The following is a 27058-nucleotide window of genomic DNA, read 5'->3' on the forward strand; positions in this document are numbered from 1 at the left end:
TTACAGAGGGGAGTGGGGTACAAAAAATAATAAACTATAAAAACTATAAACAATAGCAAAAATGGTAACATCAAAATAATAAAGATTATAAGACATGAAAATTCGATGTTAGGCAATACACTGAATGTATGTGTATCATCATAAACATGGGGGAGACAGAGTACAATAATATATATGTATAATATACACTTCACGCGTCATCACGTAAGTACTCCTGTATTGTAGAAGAAAACAAGTCAAGATTTGACATGGAAATCATGTCCGAGGGAAGGTGGTTCCAGTCGTTGGATGTGCGTGGGACGAAGGAAAGATAGAAAGTGTTAGTGCGGCAGGTAATGACGTGCACCTTATGTTGATTATCTAAATGAGCTGAGTAATAGGATGGAGTGGTAATGAACTGAGCTTTTAAAAGTGGATGATTGAATATGTTGTGAAAAAGTATGAGACGAGATGCTTTGCGACGTGATTCAAGTGACTGTAGTGAAAGGCTGTGTTTCATTGACGTAACACTGCTAGTGCGATGGTAGTTAGATAGAATGAAGCGTGCTGCGTTATTCTGTACCATTTCAAGCGAGTGAGCTAAATTCAGTTGAAAAGGGTCCCAAATGAAGCATGCATATTCGAGTTTTGGACGAACTAGTGTTTTATACATTGTTAGTTTCACGGCTTAAGGGGCACGGCTAAAGTTGCGTCGTAGGTACCCTAGCATACGGTTTCTAATGTTAATAACATAGTTAATTTGACGTTTCCAGTTCAAGTCAGATGTTATATGAATCCACAAGCATTTATACGAAGTTACAGACTCTAGATCAACGTCATGTAAGATGTAGTTAGCAGGGGGTCCGGTAGTTCGTGAGATACGTGAAACTTTACAGTTGTTAGTGTTGAGGTCCATGTGCCAAGTTCTACACCAGCTGGCAATATTATTATAGTCACTTTGCAAAGAACTAGCGTCAGATTTAGATGAAATTTCTGGTAAACAATGCAGTCGTTGGCGAAAAGGTGAATCGAAGAAGTTAGAACATCGGGTAAATCGTTAATATAAATAACGAATAGTAAAAGGCCCAACACAGAACCCTGGGGCACACCAGAAGTAACGGGAGAAGAGGGTAAGCTGGACTTGTTAGTAACAACGAATTGTGAGCCATTATTTAAGAAAAACACGATCCAAGCAAGAATGCCGCCGTCAATATTAAGGGTCCTAAGATTATATAGTAGTACGTGATGATTAATCTTGTCAAAAGCCTTCGAAAAGTCTAAAAAAATACAGTCGACCAGTGAACTCTGATCTAAAATGATATGTAACGAATGGGTAAAACGAAGCAACTGCGTTTCACATTAGAATGACTTCCTGAATTCATGCTGTGACGTGCTAAAGAACGAATTTGATTCGAGAAAGGTGACAAAGTTCGAGAAGATTATGTGCTCCAAAAGTTTGCATGGTATAGAAGTAAGTGAAATAGGTCGGTAATTAGTAACAGAATGCTTGTTTCCTGACTTGTGTAGCGGAACCACCTTTGCCTCTTTCCAAACTCGTGGCACCATACCTTTAGTCAAAGACTGTTGGAATATTTTACACAGGAACACAGATGAGGCATGCTTAGTTTCTTTAAGGATTCTTGCGCTTTTATTGTCAACACCACAAGCAGAGGACACTCTGAGTGATTCAATTAGTTTTACAATTCCATGGGCCTCAGTCACTATAACAGACGTTATTCGATAGTTGCGCGCTGGTAAAGAGACGGTAGCAGAAGTGGACGATACTGAAAAGTTCCGGACAAAATTTTCGTTCATACGTGCAGCACACATCTCGGAAGACACGGGAAGGCCGTCCGACTCAACAAGTACGATTTCACTGTCGTTGGTATTTGTAATAGTTTTCCAAAACTTTCTAGTGTTGCTGACAAGCATTGATGGCAGAGTGCTAGATAGAAAGTTAGCCTTAGCATTCGAAACTGCTTACGAGTAAACTCGCGCAGCACTCTTGTAGGTGCGCCAGCGTTCCTCCGTACTCTGGAGTTTCGCAGCACGAAACAAACGTTTCTTTTTGTTAAAAGTCGCTTTAAGAATGTATTGTACCAGGGTGAGCAAGAGCTCACAGGTATAGACTTTAAGGGAACAAAGGTGCGAGTGAGTTCGTAGATTTTGTTAACAAACAGATCCCAGTTTTCCTGCAGGGTTCAATTTTCAAAGTTATGTAGATAAGCATCATAAAATAGAAAGAGTTCGTTGCAGGTTCAACGAAGCAGGTTCGTTGTGACATTGTCTTCATCAGCAGCTTTGCGTCTCTGCCTTCCCTCTAAGGATTTCCTTAAATGTTTGTCGTTACTGGTAGAATAACTAATTCCTTTGGTTCTTTATTGCTCCTTACGATATCATCCTGTGTGTTTGGGCTTGCTACAGGTCCCTGTAAAACTCCTCCACCACCGAAACTATGCTATCTATATTGGTTATGACATTGCTCTTGTCCCTTAATGCGTACATACAAGTTTCGCCTACGCACAAGTTTGCCTTCGCTGGTTTTAGGCTTCCGCCGCTTTTTGCAGCCTGCTAAGTTTTCTCACTGGTATACCTACTGATGTCGGCTACTTTGCGCCTATTGATTAACTTTGAAAGCTCCTCTAGCCATATATTGTCGGTTGCAGTTAGGGCTCTTAAAATTCGTCTTCTCTTAATGAGAATATTCGTGACCTGAGGTAGTTTGTCAGTGTGCTGTATAGTGAATGTACCACTGACTTCCATTGCACAGTCTTTCATACTAGTAAGATTACCATTTATTGCGTCAATGCTATCGTCGGTTACCTCGTTTAGAGCCCGGAATCTATTGTGAAGCCAAACTCTGAATTCTTGTTCTTTTCTTCTAACCGGTAGTTCAATAATTGGCCTCTTGCGTATCGGTTTATGCTTTCGCTTTTTTTTAAATGTGTGTGAATATGATTTATTACCACTCCTTGGTCACTGCATCAGATCTTGCCAACTACTTCTACGTCGTAATTCCTGCGTGTGCACACAGAATGAAGTGTATTTCAATTTTCGTTTCGCCTTTAGAACTTTGTCACGTCCACTTACGGCTAGCCTGTTTTCTGAGAAAGGTATTCAAATTACGTTCTGTGAACTCTACTAAGAACTCCCCTCTGCCATCTCTAGAGTCGATGCCATATGCTCCCCCTGCATGGTCTCCGGCCAGTTTCTTGCCTACATAGGCATTAAGGTCGCCAATGAATATAGTGTACTGGATCTTTCCTTTATTAATTGCCGACTCTACGTCTTCATAGAAGCGTTGGACCAAATGATCATCATGGCTCGATGTAGGCGCGTAGGCCTGTGCCACCTTCTTCTTGTACCTTTCGTTAGTCTTAATTTTGATACTCGCCTCACTCTCACTACCTCCCATGACCTTTTTCGTCTCAGTTGATGTATAAGGGAACAGGCAACGCGAGCCGTGGCTTTACGCACCACTGCCAAGCCGCGTCTTCATTTGATCTCTTCACGCCCCGCACTGTTCTGCGTCGCCCAAAGGAGGGCGCCACAACTGCATCCTGTGATGTTACGTAACATTACATCACGCAAGAGCTTGTGACTTCATGATTACCTCACAATTTTTCACATCCAGGACATCATAACGGCATCATACGGTGACGCCATCACTTCATCTTTCGCATGCCTCGTCTCCGACGCCACGGCACAGTCGTTTTGTCCTACTAATTTCCCGCTTAATTAAGAAACTCGGGCTCGCGTGTTACAACTTTGCGTTGTTTTTTTTTGGCGCACTCACTTAAGATGATGGAAGGCGTACGCGATCTTCTTTTTTTGCCACGTCATGTATTAATCTTACCCCGCCACTCTCCCAAAGCTTTCTGCACCTAACGTAGTTTCCTAGAGATCGGAGCCATCTAGCCTAGTTTCACACTGCTTCCATGATCAAATTAAATAATTCGTGAAACTTGGAACGATAAGTTTCGGAAATATATTGCCAAAGACATCAGCGTCCACCAACGATTGAAGCACGACTAAAGGTGAGGAGGGGACAAGGAACCAAAACTAAAAACTCAATATAACTTTTTCTCCAAATAGTCGCAATTTTATACACGTCAAATTTAATTTTAAACTTACTTTACGGTATATCTAACACATGACTAAATGATTGATCGTCTCAATGTTTCGTCGGGTGCTATAAATGGAAAAGGCGAAGCGTATCCAGGCAATTAGCAATCAGAGCTTGTGTTTAGTTCGGCGTGTTCTTTGGTTCGGCGCATTGCCAGGTCAACGAGAGATTGCTCAGATTTACGTGGCGGTTTCGTGCGTACCTTCAGTAGCTTACTTATTTTTATGTGCTATTTACTGGTGTAATATTTCAACGCTGAACGCGCTCTGCTGTGACTGCCGACTGCTTTCGCTACCGCATGGCCAGCGTGCCCTCACTATTGATGACGCTGAACGTGACACACTAAGCAACGAGAAGCTGTGCTTTACGGATGCCAAAGCTATATTTTCGAAGCTGCTGTCTCGATGCAGTGGTGTTTGACGATTGGGCAACGTGAGTTTTTGAGCTATTATGCTATTGTGCTCGTTAACAGCTGTCTCACAATTGCCTTCGATGTTGACTTTGTAAAAACTTTCTTGTGTGAAGCGTAGGGTCATACAGGGTGTTTCGACGTCTAGGCACTCTAGACTACGATATTGTCCCAGGCGGCATTGCGAACTCTAAACTACACCCTGCCTAGTCTGAAGCCCCGAATTCATGCATGTCATACACTTCAAGCCGTTTTATGCTCGTTAAATAATCTGAGGACTGTATTTTTTGCTTTATAGTTTTAATTTTTGCCTCTGTATATTGCTTATTTCACTTCCTTGCTTTCTTTGTTTTCCCATGTTCTGTGAAATCATCGTGACGATGCCTTTTCAAAGGGAGGCAATGCCACACCCCCTTTTTATGTTTTATGTAGGCGGCCTATTGCACGTAAAGAAAATGCCTGCCACAAACCATGCCAGAATGTTTGAAATCATTCCAGGTTATTTTAAGATGGTCTGTTATACTTGACCACGCAAACGCGAGGAGCTGAATTTATTCTCGAACAAACGCGACCACCAGTAATATAGCTCGAATGTTCGCTGCCGCATGTGTACATGCCGACGCGCGTCACTGCTTGTCAGTTTATAAACGGCCGACGCTCTGATCGCCCCTATCAGTGCCAGTGGGTATAGCTGTTATCTGAATTTCCCTTTACCGGCTGCGAGTTTGGCCAAATAAAAGGTTTCATCTTCGGCATACCGGCTGCTGCCTTCGCCAACGTCACTCGCACGGTGCTTCCACGCGGTAGCGGCGTGCAGTGGTGGGAAGCGCACCAAAAAGCGCTAGCCCAGGCACTGAAAAAATATATAGGTCTGCCCAGCGCGTCGTCGTCGTCGTCGTCGTAGCAGCAGCAGCAGCAGCAGCAGCAGCAGCAGCAGCAGCAGCAGCAGCGGCGGCGGCAGCGGCGGCGGCGGCGGCAGCGGCAGCAGCGGCAGCAGCAGCGGCGGCAGCAGCAGTCAGATGAATTTCACAGCGTGCAACTAGCAAGAATGTTTTTATTGATAAACGGCTGGATATTGCGTGCTACAATGGTAACGTTGCAGAGCACTAGCACAATTAAAGATTTCACAACGGATGCATAAAGCAATGTCACCTTCATGCATAAACAATGTCCCTATCATGTCCCTATCTGGTCTTATGTGTTTCCTCGTCGTTATTTGCGCACACCAGTTTACCTTTACTAAGGCATAGACATTTGCAAAGGCCCTCATCGATCGGATAACACCTTAATAAATAGCCGCGATCCAAGAACGTGCTCTCTGTCTGCGAAAGGAACAATGAGGTGTCACTAATTTATAATCAATTGAGTGCTTTTATGGGAAAATTTCCAACAGTTCTAGAGCAGTGATGCCTCTGATTTTCCTCGGAATATGAATGTTATTTCGATATGGCCCCCAATTGTTTGAATTTCAGTGAGCCGGAAAATGTGCCCCATCATACCTTTTAGTAACAGCACGTGTTCCCGCGCAAGCTCAATCACGCACCTTCTCGTCCAGAGGACGTAGGTCTTGCCGCAGGATAGCGGAAATTCGTCGACAACACCGGTGCCACATTTTGTGTATGAGTTTGCGTGCTTATTGTCAGAAACAGGCATGCTGTGCCTGTTTTCAACCTTCTTGAGGTTGTGTGAAACCTGGTGCATATACGGTAAGACCTCATCTCTCACCGAACTCGGCTCTTGCTCAACCCTTTTACATGTGGTGCTCACATAAGAACTTTTGGAGGCGCGACTTGGCGATGGTGTTAAGGCACATGTAAGAAAAACCAGCAAAGTTAAACCGATTAGTTTTGAAAACCCTACTGCGTGCGTGTGAACACGAGCTCTCATCGAAAGGTAAAGATGGAGCACATTTGCCGGCCCACAGAAATTGACACAAGTATTAGCCGTACCTGAGTAAAATTCTTATTCTAGGAAAAACAAGACACCACTGCTCGAACTGTTAGAAGCTTTTCGGATAAAAGCACGAGATTCATTATGCGTTTGCGACACTTCTTTGTTCTTTTCACAGGCACAGAGCACGTTCTTGGAATGCAGGTTGTCATTAAGATGTTCGAAATGATACGATGTAAATCAGAAGTAGGAGTTCCACAGCATCTCTTCAATATTTTGTATGTGGTGATGCTGCAAGACCAATCTGGGCAACATTGAAAGATTGCACCGCAGCGGACGCCGCGGAAAATAGGGCCTACACTAACGAGAGATCATTTCCTTTCCAATTTCACGCGCTGAAATGCGTCTACTCCTTCAGACAGATAACCGGTGGCGTCACCAAAAACAAATGGTTCGACAAAAAAAAGGTTCGACCCTTGCATAAAACTAAGCAATTCATCAGAGGTAAGAGAAAATAGATTTGAAACATTCGTCCACCGCTTAAGAATTGGTACAGCATTTACGCGACACTTCCCACACAAGATAAAACGTGCGCCTAGTACAGAGTGTTCCTGCGGACAACCTGACGAATATGTGCGTCACCTGCTTCTGGAGTGCCCCAAGTGTTAGACATAAAAAAGGCATTACGAGCTAGTTTGCATCTTTAAGTTAAGAGGGCTTTCACAGTGACAAAATTACTAAGTCTATGGCCAACTACAGGTCTTCAAAAAAAGAGCACTTGTTACCTTCAAGAAGCTTTTTTAACAATCGATTAATTATTGATAATATTATCGTACCGTACGCGATGTCGCCTTAGTGATAAGGATATTGGGTAATATTTAAATAGAGTTTTTCATATGTGACTTAGTGTGAACTGACCTTGCGAGTTGAAACAGTATACACATGAACCTAAAAGGCGTATCTGAACTCTCGTGGCATGTGAACTGACCTTGTATGTGGAACATATGAACCTATTAGCAGTATGTGAGCTGACCTGTGACGTTTAGCTATTGCGTACTTTTACATAGTATGTTGTATAGTCTCGCATTTTGTGCCCTTATTGTTTATCTTACGGCATATCTTGTCTACTAAGAGGAAAGGCACAGCCGGTGGCACCACAATAGCACCACCTCTCCTATTTCATCATTTCGAAAAAAAATCGCCTGATCTCTGTTGACCACCCTAAAACCTCAGTAGCATATGCAGCGTAAGGTAATGATCATTCCCGCACGCATTAGAACACGTGTTACAGTTGAGAAAAATTTTCGGCACATAAGCATCGCGATCGAAGCGTATTCGCAATTCCCACGGCCTATAGGTGGCGCACCGTGCAATCCAAGATGGCTGCGGAAGGATGATCAACCTGTGAACTCGCATAGGAAAAGATAAGACACGCTGACGTACTCCCCATGCCACTTTCACCGGACGAACTATTGATCGTCAAATTAATGTATATCGAACCAAAGTACTTTACTAACCAATAGGAACTGCTGAATGTTCGCTACCTCATTTCTCGCAGCAGTACAATGGATGCTGGTGTCAGCTGATCGACCGTGTATCAACAATGCTTTGCGTAATCCTGTGCGTACTACAGAACAATGCGTGAACCAGAATTCACGTATGAACTGAACGGCACTTCGAGATTATTTGTGACAAGCCTGTCCGAAGAATTTGCCGCAGTAGAAGGCCACTAGGGAATAGCGCGCCGTCACAGCTGCACAGGAACGAACTTTCAACGTAACAATGGTTTGCAAACATATTGCGCCGTCGTTACTTGTGCTGTAAGCACCATGTAGCTGCTTCTTCAATGGAACACAAACATTTACCTTCCCATAATGTTCCTCTTCTGTCACAGCCAAGACCAGACTCTAACAGTGCGCGATTCCCTGCACTTGAACGTTGCAGGTTTCATCAGCGCGATCGAAACAATACTATCGAAACGAATACACGTGTACGCTTTTCGCAACGTCAAAATTGCGAAAATTTGTCAAACAACAGCGTCATTCGGACAGCACCAGGGAAGTGCAGGAGAAGTTAGTGTGTGCTGTAGCCGTAACTGCCTATTTCATTGCTCTAACCATTTCGCTTCGCTGGTCGAGATCGAGCGTGCTGACGGCATGTGGCGCTTTGTAATATTCACTGTGATTGGGATACATTCAATGCACAAAAACAGTATGCTTTTATTTTGATCTCGTTGAAGGATATAGTACTATAAAGGCAATCAAAGTGATTTACGAGCGTGAAAAAACATTAATGCATGACGGTACGTAAAGTGCAACACTCTACTCGTGACCTAGCAGCTGATCGTGCATCGTGGCTCTCACTCTCAGCGCGTTGACAACCATTTACGTTCAGTGCAAAATTTTCCACGTCAAGACGGTTTCGTTGGACATCACTGCTAAAGGTAATCTGAGGTATTCTCTCCGTCGAGCGTTTTCGATAGCATTAACAACGCGTCGACCATTCACAACGCACAACACCCACACGGCGTCACTCACCACGTATATGTGAGGGTGCGGAGATCATGTCGCTCCGACCCTGGCAAGAAAGGAATCGCTAGCTATGTGCGGCCATCTATCAACAAACGTAAAAAAAAACAAGTGGTGCTGCATAGACCAAGGTTTGGAAGTGCAAATCGCGAGCCTGCGCTACTTTCCGAGTGCAATGAATTTTGTTGGATTCATGCACTACAAAAGCACTGACGAATGCTATACGCACGTAAAAAAAAGGCGAGTTTTAACCGAAATGGTCAGACATTAACATTTGACTATCCAAAGTGGCTGCGAAAATTCTCGCGAAGCTGGTATGTTCACTCTATGGGCCATAATTGAAAGCGCGAGTTGCCACGTATATTCACGAAAATGCCGCGTCTCGCAATAATGAATCAGATTCATCGGGTTGCGGACAGTCCCGTCTATTCACTGATGCACGAAGCATACAAAGCGGTTTGTGTTCGTTTCTTGCTAGCGCATTAACACTGTGGCTAGCACCGTCGAACAAGGCAGCTTTGGGAGCGTCTACCTACTGATCATCTTTGAGAGGACTCTCCTGAATTCCGCTAGGTGGCGCGACAGTCTGTGAGCATTGTGAATACACAGTGTTATTCTTATGACGCGTTGTTGTGTGCGGGGCAATTTTTCAAGCCAATGCGCCATTCAGTTATACCAAATGAGCCAGTAAATTAAGGTGAGAGAAGCTACTATTGAGAGGACAGGTACCGAAATATCGAGCAATTAATCCATGTTGCATTGCAGCGTGCTCCACCAGTTTCATACAGCCCATGCTTTGCTGGCGCCATCTTGTGCAGTCAACGTGACAAGTGGCGCTTGCGATCGCTCTCTGAACCCACTATCCAGTATATTCTAGCACGTAGTAGTAGTAGTAGTAGTAGAAGTACTTGTAGTAGTAGTAGTAGTTGTTGTTGTTGTTGTTGTTGTAGTAGTAGTTGTAGTAGTAATAGTAGTAGTAGTAGTAGTAGTAGTAGCAGCAGCAGCAGCAGCAGCAGCCACCCAGGGCACGGGAGCATAGGGGTGACAGCTTTGCTGTTCGGCGCTTTACAATTCGTAAAACTGGCTGGACTTTGTTTGCTTTATATGTTCTCAAAAAAGCAGAAGAAAGCACTCTTTTACTCCAATCGTCGCTTATGCCACACCTACTCACTTTCGTAGGTCAAGGTGGTTACTATAATAGATGACCGGTAAAATGGGCAATCGCAGGGAACTGTGGGACATGATGGCTGAACAACTGATCATGGTTTATCAGGACAAATATAAACGGGCGACCGAACGCAAGAATCTTTAATAATGTGAGGCTTGCGGCGAAGCGGTTTGCCGTCTACTATTCTCGAACCGGAAGCTGGTAGCAGACGGTAGCATCCCACAATCCCTCGCTCTTTTACTGGTCACCTATTCAGTGGTGTAGCCAGAGGGAGGTGAGAGGATGTTCAAAGGCCGTCCCCTATTGTTTTGAACTTTGTATGTGCATACGTGCATGCACGCATACTAACGCGAGTTCTGTTAAACGTAAAGTCTGCTTGTATCAGCCTGCTTGTATTTTTTTGTTTGGGCATAACACATACAGGGTGTGGCCGCGAGGTATGGCAAAAGGAGGACTTAAACCCCCTGACTAGGCCGTACCTCGCTGGGGCAGCAGAGACATCGGATTCGAAAGTTGCAATTTCACTAGAACATAATAAGTCAACATGAACATAATCACTAGTACAATCAGAACATGATCGCTAATTACAATAAGAACGTAATGACAGTAATTAAAAGTAACAGCAAGAACATAATCACTAAGAAACAAGAACATAACAATGCAGTGACCAAAAATGCCTACTTACAGAACACTTAGTACCAATGCTAATGCAGTAACCAAAGATATTAACACTTACACAGCACATCGAATTCCGAAGCAAGAAACATGTTCATTATCGACTGTTTAAATTCATGAATTGTTTTACAACTTCTGGCTATTTTAGCCACATTAGGATACATAATACATAAAGACAGTTTCATACTCAATGGTTTGCATATTGCCACTTGGCCGCTAGTTACGGCGAGCGCAAGCGATGGCTGCCCGCGAGAATGGAAGACGATGTTCTGGGGCAGCGCGTGCTCTGGCCAGTTGTTTATTATTGAAGCAGCCTTCTTGCCAGTTTTCGGTGCGTCTCCCTGCCGGCTCAGTTCTTCCTAGTTGAAGACCTTTTGTAGCACGTGACAACTGGTGGAGCTCCTGGGTAACTCCCAGCCGATGTTCCAAACGCCTCCAGGTATCCCTGTACCTGCAGTGACAACACCTGTCCACCGCTCAAGCCGAAGACTCCGAGGACTACCTCCGGAGCGTGGACCTCTTCCTGAGATGACGTCTGTCACACCCCCGAACGCTATGGAAGGCGCTGCAGCCTCCAACGCACAGGAAGGCGGTGCGACCACGCATCATACGCTGTGGAAGCCACGTGTGCCGAAGGTGTTCCAGGGTTCCGTCTTGGAGGATGTCGAAGACTGGCTGGCCCAGTTCGAACGGGTTTCGGATTACAATGGTTGGACCAACTTCGACAAAATGAGGAACGTGTATTTCAGCTTGGAGGACGGCGCTCGTACTTGGTACGAAAACCGTGAGCCTTTTCCCTCGTGGAGCGTCTTTCGTCGATACCTGCTGGCAAGTTGGGCCAATCCCGATCGCCGCGAACGAGCCGAGCGAGAGATTCAGTGGCGCCTCCAAATGCCAAATGAAAGCGTCATGATGTACGTCGAGGACATGACGAGCCTCTTTCGTCAAGCTGACCCCGACATGGCCGAAGAAAAGAGGGTCCATCATTTAATGCGAGGAGTGAAGGAGCAGCTTTTCGCTGGCCTCGTTCGCTGTCCCCCAAAGACCGTGGCGGAATTTTTGACCGAAGCCACAACCATGAAGCAAGTGCTGCAGCAGCGCTCCACTGTGTACGACCGGCAAGTGAGTGCCACTTTGTCAATAGGTCAGATCGGAGGTGCGGCAGGCAACATCAACATCGAGTCTCTTTGCGATCTCATTCGATCGGTGGTGCGCGACGAACTACAAAAGATTCAGTGCCAGTCCCAACCTACTGCAGGGTCTATTTGCAGCCTCGTCAGAAACGAAGTACGACAAGCTCTCCAAGTTCCACCTTCCAGCTATGTCCCACCTGTCCCGGCGGAGCCACATCGTGCATCATACGCAGAAGCGGTAAGCCGATATATTCCTGCTTCACCGCGCTTCGTTAATTCTATGCATCAGGATGCACTTCCTTCGCTGCAGCCAATTCAGCACTTAGAAAATCGGCAGCCACTTCCCAGAAAATCCGACGTATGGCGCACACCAGACAGACGGCCACTGTGTTACCACTGCGGTGAAGCTGGACATGTGTACCGGCAATGTCCCTACCGTCGCCTCGGACTACAGAGTTTTGCCGTCGACGCACCACGGCCGAGATTTGGCGAAAGACCGAGAGCTATTCAAGATTACCTCTCACAGCAGCGCATGCCACTGCGGCGGCAGTCATGGTCCCCATCCCCAAGGCGATCTTCTCCAAATTTTCGGAGCCTCCCAGGAGCAGCGCCGGTGCGCTCGCCAAGCCCTAGGCGGGAAAACTAATGACAGCGACCTTCGGGAGCGAGGCCGCTGACACTCGACGCAAGCAAGGCCTCCCACCGACGCAAGCACGGACACGGAGCGATTCCCCGACGACAGCGACGAAAGCCAGAAGCAGATTTTCTCTGGATATACATGTGGTAGTCGACGGTCACCACGACGTTAGTGCGTTATTGGACACAGGTGCGGACTACTCGATCATAAGCGGGAAACTAGCAGCGCACGTAAAGAAAGTTGTAACGCCTTGGTACGAAGCACAAATTCGTACTGCCGGCGGGCACGTAGTCACCCCAATCGGCATGTGCACTATCAGAGTGAGCATTCGGGGACGTACATTTCTCGCCAGCTGCCTCGTACTTCGTGACTGTTCCCGAGATCTAATCCTCGGAGTTGACTTTTTGCGGGAGCACGGCGCTATTATCGATCTTCGAGAGCGCACCGTGACGTTTTCGACAGCTGCATCCTCCGACATACCTGACGACATCCGTGACAGCACGCTTCGCATTTCTGCCGACAGCATCACGTTGCCTCCGCGTTCAAGCGTCCTAGTTGATGTGGTGTCTGACAAGTTACGAGATGGTGAGGTTGTCGCCGAAGGCAACTTGACGCTTTTGTTCGCGCTAGGTATCTGCGCTGCACGCAGCCTCGTCACGCTTTATGACGGACATTCTGCCCTACTTGTGACTAATTTTAGTAACGAGTACCGGCACCTGTTTCGTGACACCGCCATCGCTTTCGCCTACCCTATCGCAGACGTTTCTGAATGCTTCGCATCTACATTAGCCAACGACGGGCTTCGACCGACACCAAGCGACGTGACTTCACTACTTAAAAAAGTCGATGTCAACTCGACCCTCTCGGAACAACAACAGACCGAGCTACGTGAACTGCTATATCAATTTAAAGAGTGCTTCGCCTCCACCACGAAGGTTCGTCAGACACCGATCGCCAAACATCGAATAATTACGTATACCGACGCCTCGCCCATAAAACAACACCCTTACCGCGTTTCGGCAAAGGAACGTGACGTTATAAATACTCAAGTCAAAGAGATGTTGCAAGATGACATTATGCAACTTTCGAAAAGTGCCTGGTCATCTCCGGTCGTGCTCGTGAAGAAAAAAGATGGATCACTGCGCTTCTGGGTGGACTACAGGAAACTCAACAGCGTGACAAAAAAAGACGTCTATCCGCTGCCTCCCATCGACGATTCCCTCGACAGACTGCGGCGAGCCAAGTATTTTTCATCGATAGACTTGAAAAGTGGCTACTGGCAGATCGAAGTTGATGAACGAGATCGTGAAAAAACCGCCTTCGTTACACCGGATGGCCTATATGAATTCAAAGTGCTTCCCTTCGGCCTCTGTTCTGCACCTGCGACATTCCAGAGAATGATGGACACTGTTCTTACCGGTCTAAAGTGGCACACGTGCTTAGTTTACCTTGATGATGTTGTCGTGCTTTCTTCCATCTTTGAGGAGCACCTGAACCGTCTGCAGACTGTGCTGGAAGCGCTCCGCTCTGCTAACCTGACACTGAAGCCAGAAAAATGCCATTTTGGTTACAAGGAACTTAAGTTTCTCGGCCATGTTGTCAGTGCGGATGGTATTCGACCAGACCCTGACAAAAGTACTGCCGTGGCCTCGTTTCCTGTTCCACGTGATAAGAAGGCAGTGCGTCGCTTTCTGGGGCTCTGCGCGTACTACCGCCGCTTTATAGCCAATTTTTCTAGGATTGCTGAACCACTCACTCGACTCACTCGTGAAGATGTTCCATTCGTCTGGGAGGAAGAACAGGACGCAGCTTTCTCTGAACTACAGGAGCGTTTGCAGACACCACCAGTCCTCGCTCACTTTGACCAAGACGCTGATACTGAAATTCATACTGACGCCAGCAATGTGGGTCTTGGTGCTGTCCTCGTACAACAACAAGAGGGCACAGAGCGAGTGATAGCGTACGCTAGCCGCACGAACAGGACGCAGCTTTCTCTGAACTACAGGAGCGTTTGCAGACACCACCAGTCCTCGCTCACTTTGACCAAGACGCTGATACTGAAATTCATACTGACGCCAGCAATGTGGATCTTGGTGCTGTCCTCGTACAACAACAAGAGGGCACAGAGCGAGTGATAGCGTACGCTAGCCGCACTCTTTCCCGCGCCGAGGTCAACTACTCCACGTCAGAGAAAGAGTGCCTCGCTGTTGTATGGGCCACTATGAAATTTAGGCCTTACCTTTACGGACGCCACTTCAAGGTAGTGACCGACCATCATTCGTTGTGCTGGTTAGCCAACCTACGGGACCCGTGTGGGCGACTGGCACGATGGAGTCTTCGTCTGCAGGAATACGATTTCACGATCGCTTACAAATCGGGCCGCAAGCACGAAGATGCTGATTCATTATCCCGTGCACCTGTCGAAGCTTGTGGCCACGACACCGAGGATGACGATGGTTTTCTTAGGGCCCTTACTACAACAGATCTGATTACGCGACAGCGTGCGGACGATGAAATTCGCGCAGTTATCGAAAACCTTGAAGGACGCAACTCGTCCATACCTCGATGTATTTCTCGAAGTCTGTCATCGTTCTGTCTGCGAGATGGGGTCCTGTATAAGAAAAACTCCAACGGCAATGAGAGAACCTATCTTCTAGTCGTGCCAACAGACATGCGTGACGACATTCTTCTTGCCTGCCACGATGAGCCCACATCTGGTCACTTAGGTTCCTCTCGAACTCTCACTCGAGTTCGACAAGCATACTACTGGCCTAAGCTTTCTGCATCAGTTAAGCGATACGTGAAAAGCTGCCGGGAGTGTCAACGCCGGAAATCCCCGCCACTAAAGCCCGCGGGGCTTCTTCAACCAATAGAACCACGCAGAGCGCCATTTGATCAAATAGGAATGAATTTACTGGGGCCTTTTCCACTATCATCTGCCGGCAACAAGTGGATCGTAGTAGCCACCGACTATTTGACGAAGTACGCCGAACCAAAAGCACTACAACGCGCTACTGCTTCCGACGTCGCCCAATTCTTTATGGACCAGATCGTTCTTCGCCATGGCGCCCCGTCGTGCGTAATCACAGACAGAGGAACAGCATTTACGGCCCAGCTCATTCATGACGTATTCAAGCTCAGCTACACGAGCAATCGCAAGACCACGGCATATCATCCACAGAGCAACGGCTTGACAGAGCGACTCAACAAGACCATCGCTGACATGTTATCTATGTACGTAGATGTCCAGCATAAGACCTGGGACCAGGTGCTACCATACGTCACATTCGCGTACAATACGGCCGTCCAGGAAACTACTCGATTCACGCCTTTCCGCCTTGTCTATAAACGTGAGGTCCAGACCATGCTGGATGCGATGCTTCCACACAATTGCGATGTTTTGATCACTCCTGATGCTGTGCAGCTTACCCAGTACGCCGAAGAAGCACGCCAGTTAGCACGCCTACACATTACGCACCAGCAGAGTACAGACGCATGCCGCTACAACGCTCGCCATCGACAAGTTGAATACCATCCAGGCAATCAAGTTTGGGTGTGGACTCCAGTTCGATGCAAAGGATTGTCTGAAAAACTGCTAAGTCGCTACTTCGGACCATACAAAATCTTGCGACGCGTGAGCGATGTGAACTACGAGGTAGTTCCTGACGGCGCCTTCTCACCACGACGGCAAAGGCACTCCTCAGAGATAATCCACGTGGTGCGCCTGAAGCCGTACTTCACGCGGTAGTGCGACTGCGCATGAACCATATCGCTGTTTTTGTGTATGTGCGTATTTTTGTTGGTTCGCCCCGACTTTGCCTTTGTACTTTCCGAGCATCAGAGTGATGCCTTTTTTTTCTCAGAGGGGGAATAATGCCACTTGGCCGCTAGTTACGGCGAGCGCAAGCGATGGCTGCCCGCGAGAATGAAAGACGATGTTCTGGGGCAGCGCGTGCTCTGGCCAGTTGTTTATTATTGAAGCAGCCATCTTGCCAGTTTTCGGTGCGTCTCCCTGCCGGCTCAGTTCTTCCTAGTTGAAGACCTTTTGTAGCACGTGACAATATCATAGTTTGTCCTGGCCTTCTTCATTACTATTGATGTGCGGCGTAAACTATACCCTGTGTCTCGTATAAGGTACCGGTTTGAAAATGTCTCAAAGTTGCTAGAAACTTCTTTAAACATCCGAATGCAAATCTTCAATCTGTAAGAGTTTCTAATGTCAAGGATATTGTAGCACATCATTAATTTAGAAGACCCTATGTATTAATTTAAAGAGTTAAGTGGCAAGTATAGCAACTTCACACCATTACTTTCCTCCTGGGAAAAAGGTTATCGTAACGCTACTGTTAGCGTTGGTGTTACGAGTGGCATTTCGCTTATTCAACAACTCTTACCTCCTTGAGGTCCCGGAAAACCAACAGGTTGAGGTGCACCTGGATAGGTCGATCCAGGGGCAATCTGGTACGATGGTGCAACTGGTTGCTGTGGTTGAAAACGCTGCGGCTGCTGCTGCTGCTGCGGCTGGAACAGTTGTGGCTGTGGCTGCTGGAACTGCTGCTGTGGTTGAAAGGGTTGTTGCTGATGTAACTGCTGTTGTTGGAACTGCTGCGGTTGCTGTTGTTGAGGTGCAAGGAACGTCTGTGAACCTCCTAAGGGGCGTCCTTGAAGACCAGCGCCAGGAAGCTGTTGTGCACCCACAGGCAGCGCACCGTACCCGGGTGCAAACTGTGCTGGTGCTCCTGTGGGTGCCTGCTGCCCTGCAGCTACACCCTGCTGCTGGAAGGAGCCAGGCTGCCCAGTAGGTGGGAATCGGTTGCCGTACATGGTCACTTGTAGTCACTAAGAACACTTCTTTGCTTTTTTGTTTTGTCACCTTAACAATCCTGGCTCATACCCACAAAGGGGATGGCCACACTGTATTTTAACAAAAATATCGAAATAAAATGCTACCTAAAAAAGAAAAAGAGAGACAGATAGAGAAGTCAGAAAACAATAAGACGTAAGTGCATGAAAAAGTGAAATGAGCAAAGGAATTTAAAAAGCCAGACAGAAAGGCATAAAAAGAGGTGACGGAGAGTTGTATTCATCAGACAGTACCACTAGCAACGTATCTTTCCGGTTGCCTGAATGAATTTATGTATCGTGGACAGAACAGCACTGTGGGCCGTACCCAAGTGACTGGCTTGAAGTGATACGAGGCTCGACGTAAGAAATGCCAATCCCACATACCACACTTCAATTTACTGTTGCTGCTGATGATGATGATGTTGTCTTCATGATGGCGCTTACCCACAAAGGCGAACTGGCCAAGAAACGCGGACAGGTATGTTAAGTAGTGAAGTTAAGGAAAGTTGAAAATGTGCACAAAAAATAAAAAACGTCTGATAAATGAAAACGTTCTATGAGGATGGGGTCTGAGTGTAGAATTAAATTTATGACAGGAGATAGTAGTCAATTGAAAGCGAGTTCTATGAAAAAAAATATTTACCAACAAGGTAATTGATTGATTGATATGTGGGGTGTAACGTCCCAAAACCACTATATGATTATGAGAGACGCCGTAGTGGAGGACTCCGGAAATTTCGACCACCTGGGGTTCTTTAACGTGCACCGAAATCTGAGCACACGGGCCTACAACATTTCCGCCTCCATCGGAAATGCAGCCGCCGCAGCCGGGATTCGAACCCGCGCCCTGCGGGTCAGCAGCCGAGTACCTTAGCCACTAGACCACCACGGCGGGGCAACCAACAAGGTAATTTTTGTCTCATATATATAATTGAACACAGCCGACATCCATAGGGACCAAATGTTGGCGATGATGTTCGTCTGTTCTGCTGTAGAAAGATTCTTATATGAGTCAAGAAGGTTTTGATTGCAAATCTCTCAAATAATGAACTTTTTCACTTGTAACTATTTCATGATTCATTATATGTACAAGTAATTTGTGATAGTATTTGTCTAACTTCTCATTTCTTTGTTTAAAGAACCCCAGGTGGTCGAAATTTCCGAAGCCCTCCACTACGGCGTCTCTCATAATCATATAGTGGTTTTGGGACGTTAAACGCCACAAATCAATCAATCAAACAATCATTTTTGGTCAAACCTCCAGAGTGGGTGTGAGTCATGCATTTAGGCCATCATTATCATCTTCAGTGAAGGTGATTCCTGTCCAACTTGGTTGTTGCAAATAAATGAATAGAATTCCTGTGTTTCTTGAATAGTTACTATTCATGTACTTAAAGAGTACTTCACTTTAAATTGATGAATTGAATGTAAATATAGAAGGTGTTGCAATGGTGCAAAAATATTTTATTATTTTATCCTCATAAGAAGCTCTTCAGCAGGAAAGCAACCGTACAGTACTGATGGATTCCAAGAAGACACAAAATTTTTTCAAAGTAGCGAATATATGCGCGATTCTTTGAGATAACTACGTGATGTCGTGACGAATTTCGTCTCCAAAAATAACCAAGAAGATAAGCTCCTAACGAACGCCCAAATGGTCTGTTGTAGTACATCACTGCGACTAAACGATTTTCTTGCTAAATTGCTGTCTCACTATTTTCTTTTTTTTTCTGCAAACTTGATATCGGTATTTCAAATCAAAATTAAGTTACAAAAAAATTGCAGGAATGACGCAATGCTGAAAGTTTAGGGCAAATTCACCTTATAATTGGCCCATCCCCTTCTTTGGGTACGAGCCATTTGCACAGGGAAACAACAACAACAACAACATATCTACGGGTGATAGCAGATGACGCGCACCCGGCAACTGGAGCGAGACGCGACAAACACCGGCACGGCCCGCGAAGCAGTCAGTCCCGTATTCGCCGATGCCCAAGCGAAGAATCGACCGTCCTAGTGGTCGTTTATTCGGACACACATAAGAGATAAGCGTGCGCACTTGATTGGCCACATGCTACCGCGTGTACCATTACATCACGACAACTGGTGACGAATCTACCACATTAAAACACACAATCACTGCGCGTGCACACAATGGATGGCGCTACTACACCCCATCATCTCCCCGTCGATGAAGTCAGCAATATCACAGTCGCAAGGCTCACAATCAATCACACCACATGAGCAGCAGAGAAGACGCGCACCCATTGATTGCACTAACACAAGAACACATCACACACAATGTGCCGATGGAATTTGAAGATGACACTGATTAGCTTGACTTCCATTTGTGTAGAAGCATTATGTTCTAGTACGGCGTTCACAACTTCCCTCGAAGATACGCGCGGTACAATGGCACTCTCGAGGCACAAGGTTACGTAATGTCCTCAAGGTTTACGTGTGTTACAATGCGAACTCTTGGCTGAAAAGATTTTCGAGGTTAGACTGGTGTCGTCTGGCCCCGCCACGGTGGTCTAGTGGCTAAGGTACTCGGCTGCTGACCCGCAGGTCACGGGATCAAATCCCGGCTGTGGCGGCTGCATTTCCGGTGGAGGCGGAAATGTTGTAGGCCCCTGTACTCAGATTTGGGTGCACGTTAAAGGACCCCGGGTGGTCAAAATTTCTGGAGACCTCCACTACGGCGTCTCTCATAATCAAATAGTGGTTTTGGGACGTTAAACCCCACAAATCTATCTAGACTGGTATCGTCTGCTCCTACAGCGGTTACACGTTTGGAGCTGGAAGCCGTTTGAAGCCTTAAACTTCTCACTCAGAAGCTTCTCGTTCGGAACGGTATCAAGGATCCTCGACGACGCTTGCTGGCAGTCGCCACCGTGTGTTCAAGCAAGCGTTGATTGAACGCTACGGTCTCATCGTCTCCCACGGCCATCTCTCTACTTCGCGATGCCGCTCTGCCCAATAGCTTAGATGTGCTCATGTTGCCCTACAGCATCGCTTGACTAGCCAGTGACAACGATTCTTGAAATAAATTTTACAACGAAACTGTTATGAGATCCCAACTTGGGTCACCCGCAGTTTTCTGCCACCGCCGCCAGTGTCCGTAACCACATTACGCGAAATTAGAAAAAAAAAAGACTAGCGCCAATGACACAGTGGTGCTCGAACTCGGGTCTGCTGAGTGCCAGCCCAGTATTCTACCACTGAGCCACCCTCATTTTTTTCCTATATTACCTAGTTGCGATACGGAATCAAGGAAAGGAATGAATAACAAAACAAACTATAATAACGCTTTGGTCAATGCTTGACCTTAAAAAAATTTGATGGATTATCAATCTTCCAGACAGTTCTTGCCGCTCTGGTTTGTCCGTCATGTGTTCAAGGCTTTCACGGCTATAAACAATGCTCTCATTGAAGTACTATCTCGGTGACAATATACAGATGTCTTCATCGCGCACTGCTATTCTAGTCTTCCAAATGCTGTGTAGCATCATCACCATGAATGTATCACACGGCACAACATCATCACTGATGGCTGGCAGAAAGCGTAGGCTATATGGCAATACTCGTAACTCTTTTTTCACGGTACGTTTTAGCACGTCCCACAATGTTGTAGGCCCGTGTGCTCAGATTTGGGTGCACGTTAAAGAACCCCAGGTGGTCGAAATTTCCGGAGCCCTCCACTACGGCATCTCTCATAATCATATGTGGTTTTGGGACGTTAAACCCCATATATCATCATCAGCACGTCCCACAAAAATAGCGCATCAGAACAATCCAAGAACATATATTCGATCGTCTGAGGCTTTCTGCATCTAAGACAATTGGTTGTCCACGGCACAGAAATTTCTTTCTCTTTTAGCCAAGGCTTCACAGGCAAAGTCGCACTGTGTAGCTGAAAGAAAAACTGTTTACATGACGCAAGAATTGGCATTCTCTTCACCTTTTTCAATACATTCGTACCAGGAGTTTTACCGTATATGAACCTGTATATCAGAATGGGTGAAGTGACATCTATAGCATCTTTATACAGTTTTTTCCTAGTGACACTGCCGAAATACTCCAATAAGAAACGCGCAAGCAAAAACTGAAAAGGCCATACCACTTCGCATAGGAATCCTGTTATTCGTGATCCTTTCCTGTATTGTGATGAAACAACAAACTCTGTGAGAGCAACGCTTGACCTTAGTTGAACCACTGTTTGCAGGAAGTTGCTTTTTGTTCCCGCAAAAATAAAAATCGTCACACTACCTGTTTTAAAATTAAGTGTGCTAAGACGAGGTCACCTGCCTTCAGTGGCTGAAATAAATTAGTGTGGCTCGTTGGTCCTCAAGTTGAGCCCTATATGTACACTGCGAAAACTCTGTGTAATTTCTGTATACTCGTTCTATATGTACATAAAAACTCATAACTTCGCAACAACAAGAAAAAGATTACAGACTGTAGCTCGTGCGAATATAGACAAGTTGCGACCTCCAAATTTGGCTGCTTTCTCCTTCGCGTCATCAATGTTCTGTGCCCATATTCGTTTGGATCATCGCAATGTTGTAAAGGTACGCCAAGGTACTTCGTTGGTGTCGAGACACGCGTCATGTTTTTGAAATGTAGTGGAGTATTTTCCCAGCTTCCATACCGCAAACCCAGCCATTTGTTCCAGTTTACAGCACTGGCAGTCGTGCTACAAAACTTTGCAGTCACTTTCACCGCGTTGCCTACACTTCGCTTGACTTCGCAAAATATTACGATGTCATCTGCGTAGGCAAGTGATTTTATTTCACTCGCGTCCACTTTAAATCCTTTCACAATACTATTATACATCAAACTTAAGCAAAACGGTTCTAAAAATAATACAAACAGTAAAGGGGAAAGAGCACATCCTTGTTATACACAGGAGCTGATGTTGATGTTTTAAGTAAGCATTTTAATGACTACAATTCGCGCTAACGCTTCACGGTAGCACATCTTTACCCTTTTTATTAGAAAGAATTCACATTGGCGTGTTTCATGACCCTGAGGAGAATTTCATGCAATATCTTATCGAAAACCTTCTCTAAGTCTAGTTGTATCATTGCATCTTTTTTTCCGATAAGGCATCGCAGCACTTGAAGATCATCCTTGCAACATGAATATTTGTGGTTATGTACCTCCCCTTTATCCCACACGTTTGGTGGGGACCTACCAGCTATAGTACTCCATTTTGCAGCCTCCTTGCCAATACTTTCACATAAACCTTATAGTCTGTGTTAATCAAGCTATCAAGCTAATGGGTCGGTAATGTTCAACTGATTACAGCTTTTTAGGATTACTCAATTTCGAGGTTAATACTGTAAGGCTTTGCCGAAAGGACATAGGTAATACTTGCTTACCATACGCCTCTGTTATTACATGATACAAGATCCTCGCTAGCTTTTCCTAGACACTTCATAAAAGGTTGCACCGAAACCATCTGGTGCTGGTGATTTACCATTCCTCAAGTTTTCGACGTCTTTTTCTCTATTTCCGCGAAGGGTATAAGGGCCCCTATGCTTTCTCACGCGCTATCATCGAGCTTAGGCATTTTCTGAAGAAATACGTCATCAAAACCTTCTGAAAATGACATCTTCTGCCCCAGCATTCTCTCATAATCGTTTTCAAAAGCACCGAGAATCTTGTCTTTTTCACGGCTTACGTCATTCTGGTACATTATGGCTTTTATCTCACTCCTTGCAGCATAGCCCTTTTCATCAGATATTGACCACTTCGTTGGTTCTTCACCGTACCAAAGTTTTTCTGAGCGTGGGTCTATAATTGTACCCTTATACTTTTCAACGTCCAATCGTTCGATTTCAGCCTTTTTTTTGTGCTTCTAAAATGGAGCTTCCAGGATTACTTCTTACTTTGCTCAGGAGAAAATCTAGCTCAGCTTGTAGCTTCCTTTCTTTTCTTTTTCTGCCTGTTTTAGTACACAGGATCTTTGATGGCATCTGATTTGATTAGCTCCTTAAGTATTCTCACGCTTCGAAACAGCTAGTTTTGTACCTTTCGTCATAATCTCTTATAACAATAATAACTTTCTTTACAAGTACTCCATCCTGCAAAAGTTTATCGCTAAATTTTCACAGGAACCAAATAAACCTTGAGTGTTTTTTTTTTGGACCTATCAAAACCAAGACCAGACTGTGGTCACTAAATGACATAGTTGTTACCCCATAAACGCTAGTGTGTGATATAATTGGAAAATGACACATATATGCTATCTAACCTCCCCAGACTATCTTTCTGATAGTGCGTGAGCCTCGAAATTTATGCATTTGCAAGTCCTTCGTCATACGTTGACATCACGTAAGGTCAAATTTGGCATATGTGATGCTAGTGAAACGGCCGCGAGCGCATCATGAGTGTGGCCTGTAGTCATGTTGTTACTCGACATGAAAGTCGTGATTATCATGTTTGGAAGTGTCATTTACCTATGTCGTCCATTCGCGATACGTAATACCTAACTTAGTACATGCGAAGCTCGCGAAACGGCCACTAGCGCATCGTGAGGGTAGCATGTAGTCATGTTGTTACATGACATGCATCTCACGATTATCATGTTTGCACCAGTCGCACACTTACGTCTTTCATTCACGTACCATATTAGCGAATTTGGTATATGTAACCCTAGTGAAACGGCCACCAGCGCATCATGAGCGTGGCATGTAATCATGTTGTTAAATGACACGCATGTCATTACTTTCATGTTAGGGTCTATCGCTTGTGTTTGCCATGCAATTGTGTCATACGATAGCAGTTTTGCAACAAGTCATGTGAACGAAACCACCGCAAGAGCAGCAAAACCATACAATGTAAATGATGATATTTACGACATACGTGTCATGATTCTCATGTTATGACTAGTCATTTATGATCGTCATAGTCATGTCATACCAATCTTGGTATCGATATCATTATCGAAACGGGCCAGGAGAGCTAAAAGTCGTAGGCGGCTAGATAGAGAGATAGATAGATAGAGAGATAGAGAAATAGATAGATAGATAGATAGATAGATAGATAGATAGATAGATAGATAGATAGATAGATAGATAGAGAGATAGATAGATAGAGAGATAGATAGATAGATAGATAGATAGATAGATAGATAGATAGATACGCTCCAAGTCGCCGAAGTTTACTGAGAAATGTTCTGCATTTAAAAGTAAAATTACCGAGGAACAGGCATTTATTACGGCTCCAGACAGCGCACGCCTTTTCACGTGAATAAACTATCTTAGGGAAACAAAAAAGGACTGCGCGACTTTGCCCCGGCTGAGGATCGAACTCACGACCTTCAGATTATAAGACTGACGCGCTGCCTACTGCGCTACCGAGGTGGACAAGAGTCACACTAAAACACAACTGCTATCATTATTTCTTATGAAGCAAAGGTCGAAAACGTAAGATTACCGAGCAACAGCTATCCGTTGCTGCTCAAGACAGCGCACCCCTTCACGTATTTAAATTGTCATAAGCAAAGAAATAACGACGCCGCCTTTGCCCCGGGTGAGGATCGAACTCACGACCTTCAGATTATTAGACTGACGCACTGCCTACTGCGCTACCGAGGCTTTTTATTCACAGTTTTGTTTTTATTCATTGCTTTTTAATATTCACAAGCAAAAGGATTACACACAAAATATATACACTCATTAAAACACCAGCATCAGCTTGGCCACTGCACGTGGTTTAAAAAGGCTTCGCAGAAGTCAATTGGTCGAATACAGGTAACCACTGGGGGGGTTCCGGCTGCGCTTTAAACAAGTCTCGTATATACAGCATACTCTCAACAAATTAGCCTCTTGCTGAATGAGCGTCTATACGATTATCTCAAACATCTATTCTTGTCTTGTACACACTATGCATGCAAAGCAGCATTAACATGTCACTCGGCACTTCCCCTGCAGCTGCACACGGAAGAAAACAGATTCCGAAAGTGCTTATAGGTGGATCTTTTTTTAGAGTCCCTTCTAGTACGTCCCACAAGAAAACAGCATCATGGCAATCAAGAAAGATATGATTTATCGTTTCTGGTTTGCCGCAGATAAGACAGTTGACGGACCACGGTACATAAAGCCCTTTACTTTTTAGTCACGGCAGCACAGGGAGAGTGCTGGTGTGCACTTCAAAAAAGAATGTTTTGACAGCGGGTCTGACCGGCATGCTCTTAACACGCTTTAACACGTCACGCTCAGAACCTAGCTTATACACTCTAAAGCAAAAGGGTGTCAAAAGGGTGTGTGGTTCGTCCTTTTGGGGACTAATGTGGCTGCCACAACCATTAATTCATTTAAGGACTAACGGCACCGGGTCTAACAGTTAGCCCCCTCAAGGGACTAACATTTAGTTCACACATTTACACCTCAGTGAATAACCGTTCGTCCCACAGTTCACCCCGAAGGGCTAACAATTAGTCCTCACATTTGACCTTATAGAGCAACTGTTAATTCCCACATTTACACCTTACCGTGCAACCGTTAGTCCCCGCAGTTGCGCCTTACCAGACAAACGGTTGATCCACTCAAATACTCCAATCGGATGAACTTTTTGTCCCTAGTTCAAACATTGTTTTTTGTTTATTTTCTGCCAGGCCTCAGCACGATGTGGGCCCACGGCTGCACAATAAGTATGAAAAATAGTGAGTCACACGTGACAGAGGATGAATACAAATGCATATGAGAAATACGTGCAATGTGAAATGGAAACATATGTGAGATATGACATGCTAATAATTTCACCATGATGTCACACATCGTCAAAGACTCATTTCGATTCCCGTAGCGCGAAAGCTTAAGGGCGGCGGCCGCCGTCACAACTCCGCGAACCACGGTGCCATTAACAAGTCGGCGAGTCCTAAGCGAGTGACGTCGTTCAGCTTGAGCAAGCGAACGCGTAACCAAACACAGCACTGCACGCGGAGTGTCTGCCGCCAGTGAACTTCAAACAGGAGAGTGAGTGTACGCTTGGCCGCCGCCACAAACAGCGCCGAGCTGGTTTGGAGCTAGCGCCGAAGAAATCGACGGTAATGCGGCCCTTTTCCACAAACTCGAGTGGGTGCAGCGCGCAAACGCGAGTCCGCCGCCGCGGCCAGCGAATGACTTCGAGCTGCTTGCAACCGACCGGCGGGAAAGCCAACTGCAATGGCGACCAATTTTCAGTGAGTTTCGACGCTAGCGAAAGCCCCGCAAGCCCATGCTGGTGCACTTACAGCGCGCGACACACTACAACCAAACTCTTTACGAGAACTCGACACGCGTTTTCGACAACTCCCAACACAGCGACGAGGTCTCAGCCCATATCGCCCACACGAAGCTCATCGCGGCGGCGAAGACAGGCGAGCACTCGATGAGCGAGCGTACGGGAGGCCGGCGGCAATGGCGGCCAATTTCCAGGCCGTTGCAAGGCACAGGCGAACTGAAGACGCCGAAGCTGACGTTCGCGATGCCTTTCGTGCGTGCGATATACAACACGACTGAGCCCGTTGCCGGCAAGCGCGATCCGTATTGCACAGGCGACAAGTAGAGTAGAAAAAAGAATGATAACCTACTTGCCTTGGAATCCAGCGCTGTTTTCTGCCCCGAGTAGGACTGAAGTATATATCCGATAGGCCTGTTCTTCTCGGCCGCCATATTGAC

General features: G+C 45.8%; 1 protein-coding gene and 2 non-coding genes across 3 annotated transcripts in view; all 3 read right to left on the reverse strand.

The window, feature by feature from the left end:
* Positions 1–17369, reverse strand: part of LOC142803154 (uncharacterized) — a 169370-nt gene extending 152001 nt beyond the window's left edge. Inside the window, exon 1 of the mRNA XM_075888253.1 lies at positions 16940–17369. Coding sequence (XP_075744368.1) covers positions 16940–17369 — 430 coding nt within the window. The remainder of the gene's footprint in view (positions 1–16939) is intronic.
* Positions 17370–24687: 7318 nt separating this feature from the next.
* On the reverse strand, positions 24688–24760 carry TRNAI-UAU (transfer RNA isoleucine (anticodon UAU)). The gene has a single exon. It is a non-coding gene; the product is annotated as a tRNA-Ile (tRNA).
* A 161-nt stretch (positions 24761–24921) lies between these two features.
* TRNAI-AAU (transfer RNA isoleucine (anticodon AAU)) lies at positions 24922–24994 on the reverse strand. The gene has a single exon. It is a non-coding gene; the product is annotated as a tRNA-Ile (tRNA).
* Positions 24995–27058: the final 2064 nt, after the last annotated feature.

Source organism: Rhipicephalus microplus, chromosome 3 (genome assembly GCF_043290135.1).
Source record: "Rhipicephalus microplus isolate Deutch F79 chromosome 3, USDA_Rmic, whole genome shotgun sequence".
Lineage (NCBI taxonomy): Eukaryota > Metazoa > Arthropoda > Arachnida > Ixodida > Ixodidae > Rhipicephalus > Rhipicephalus microplus.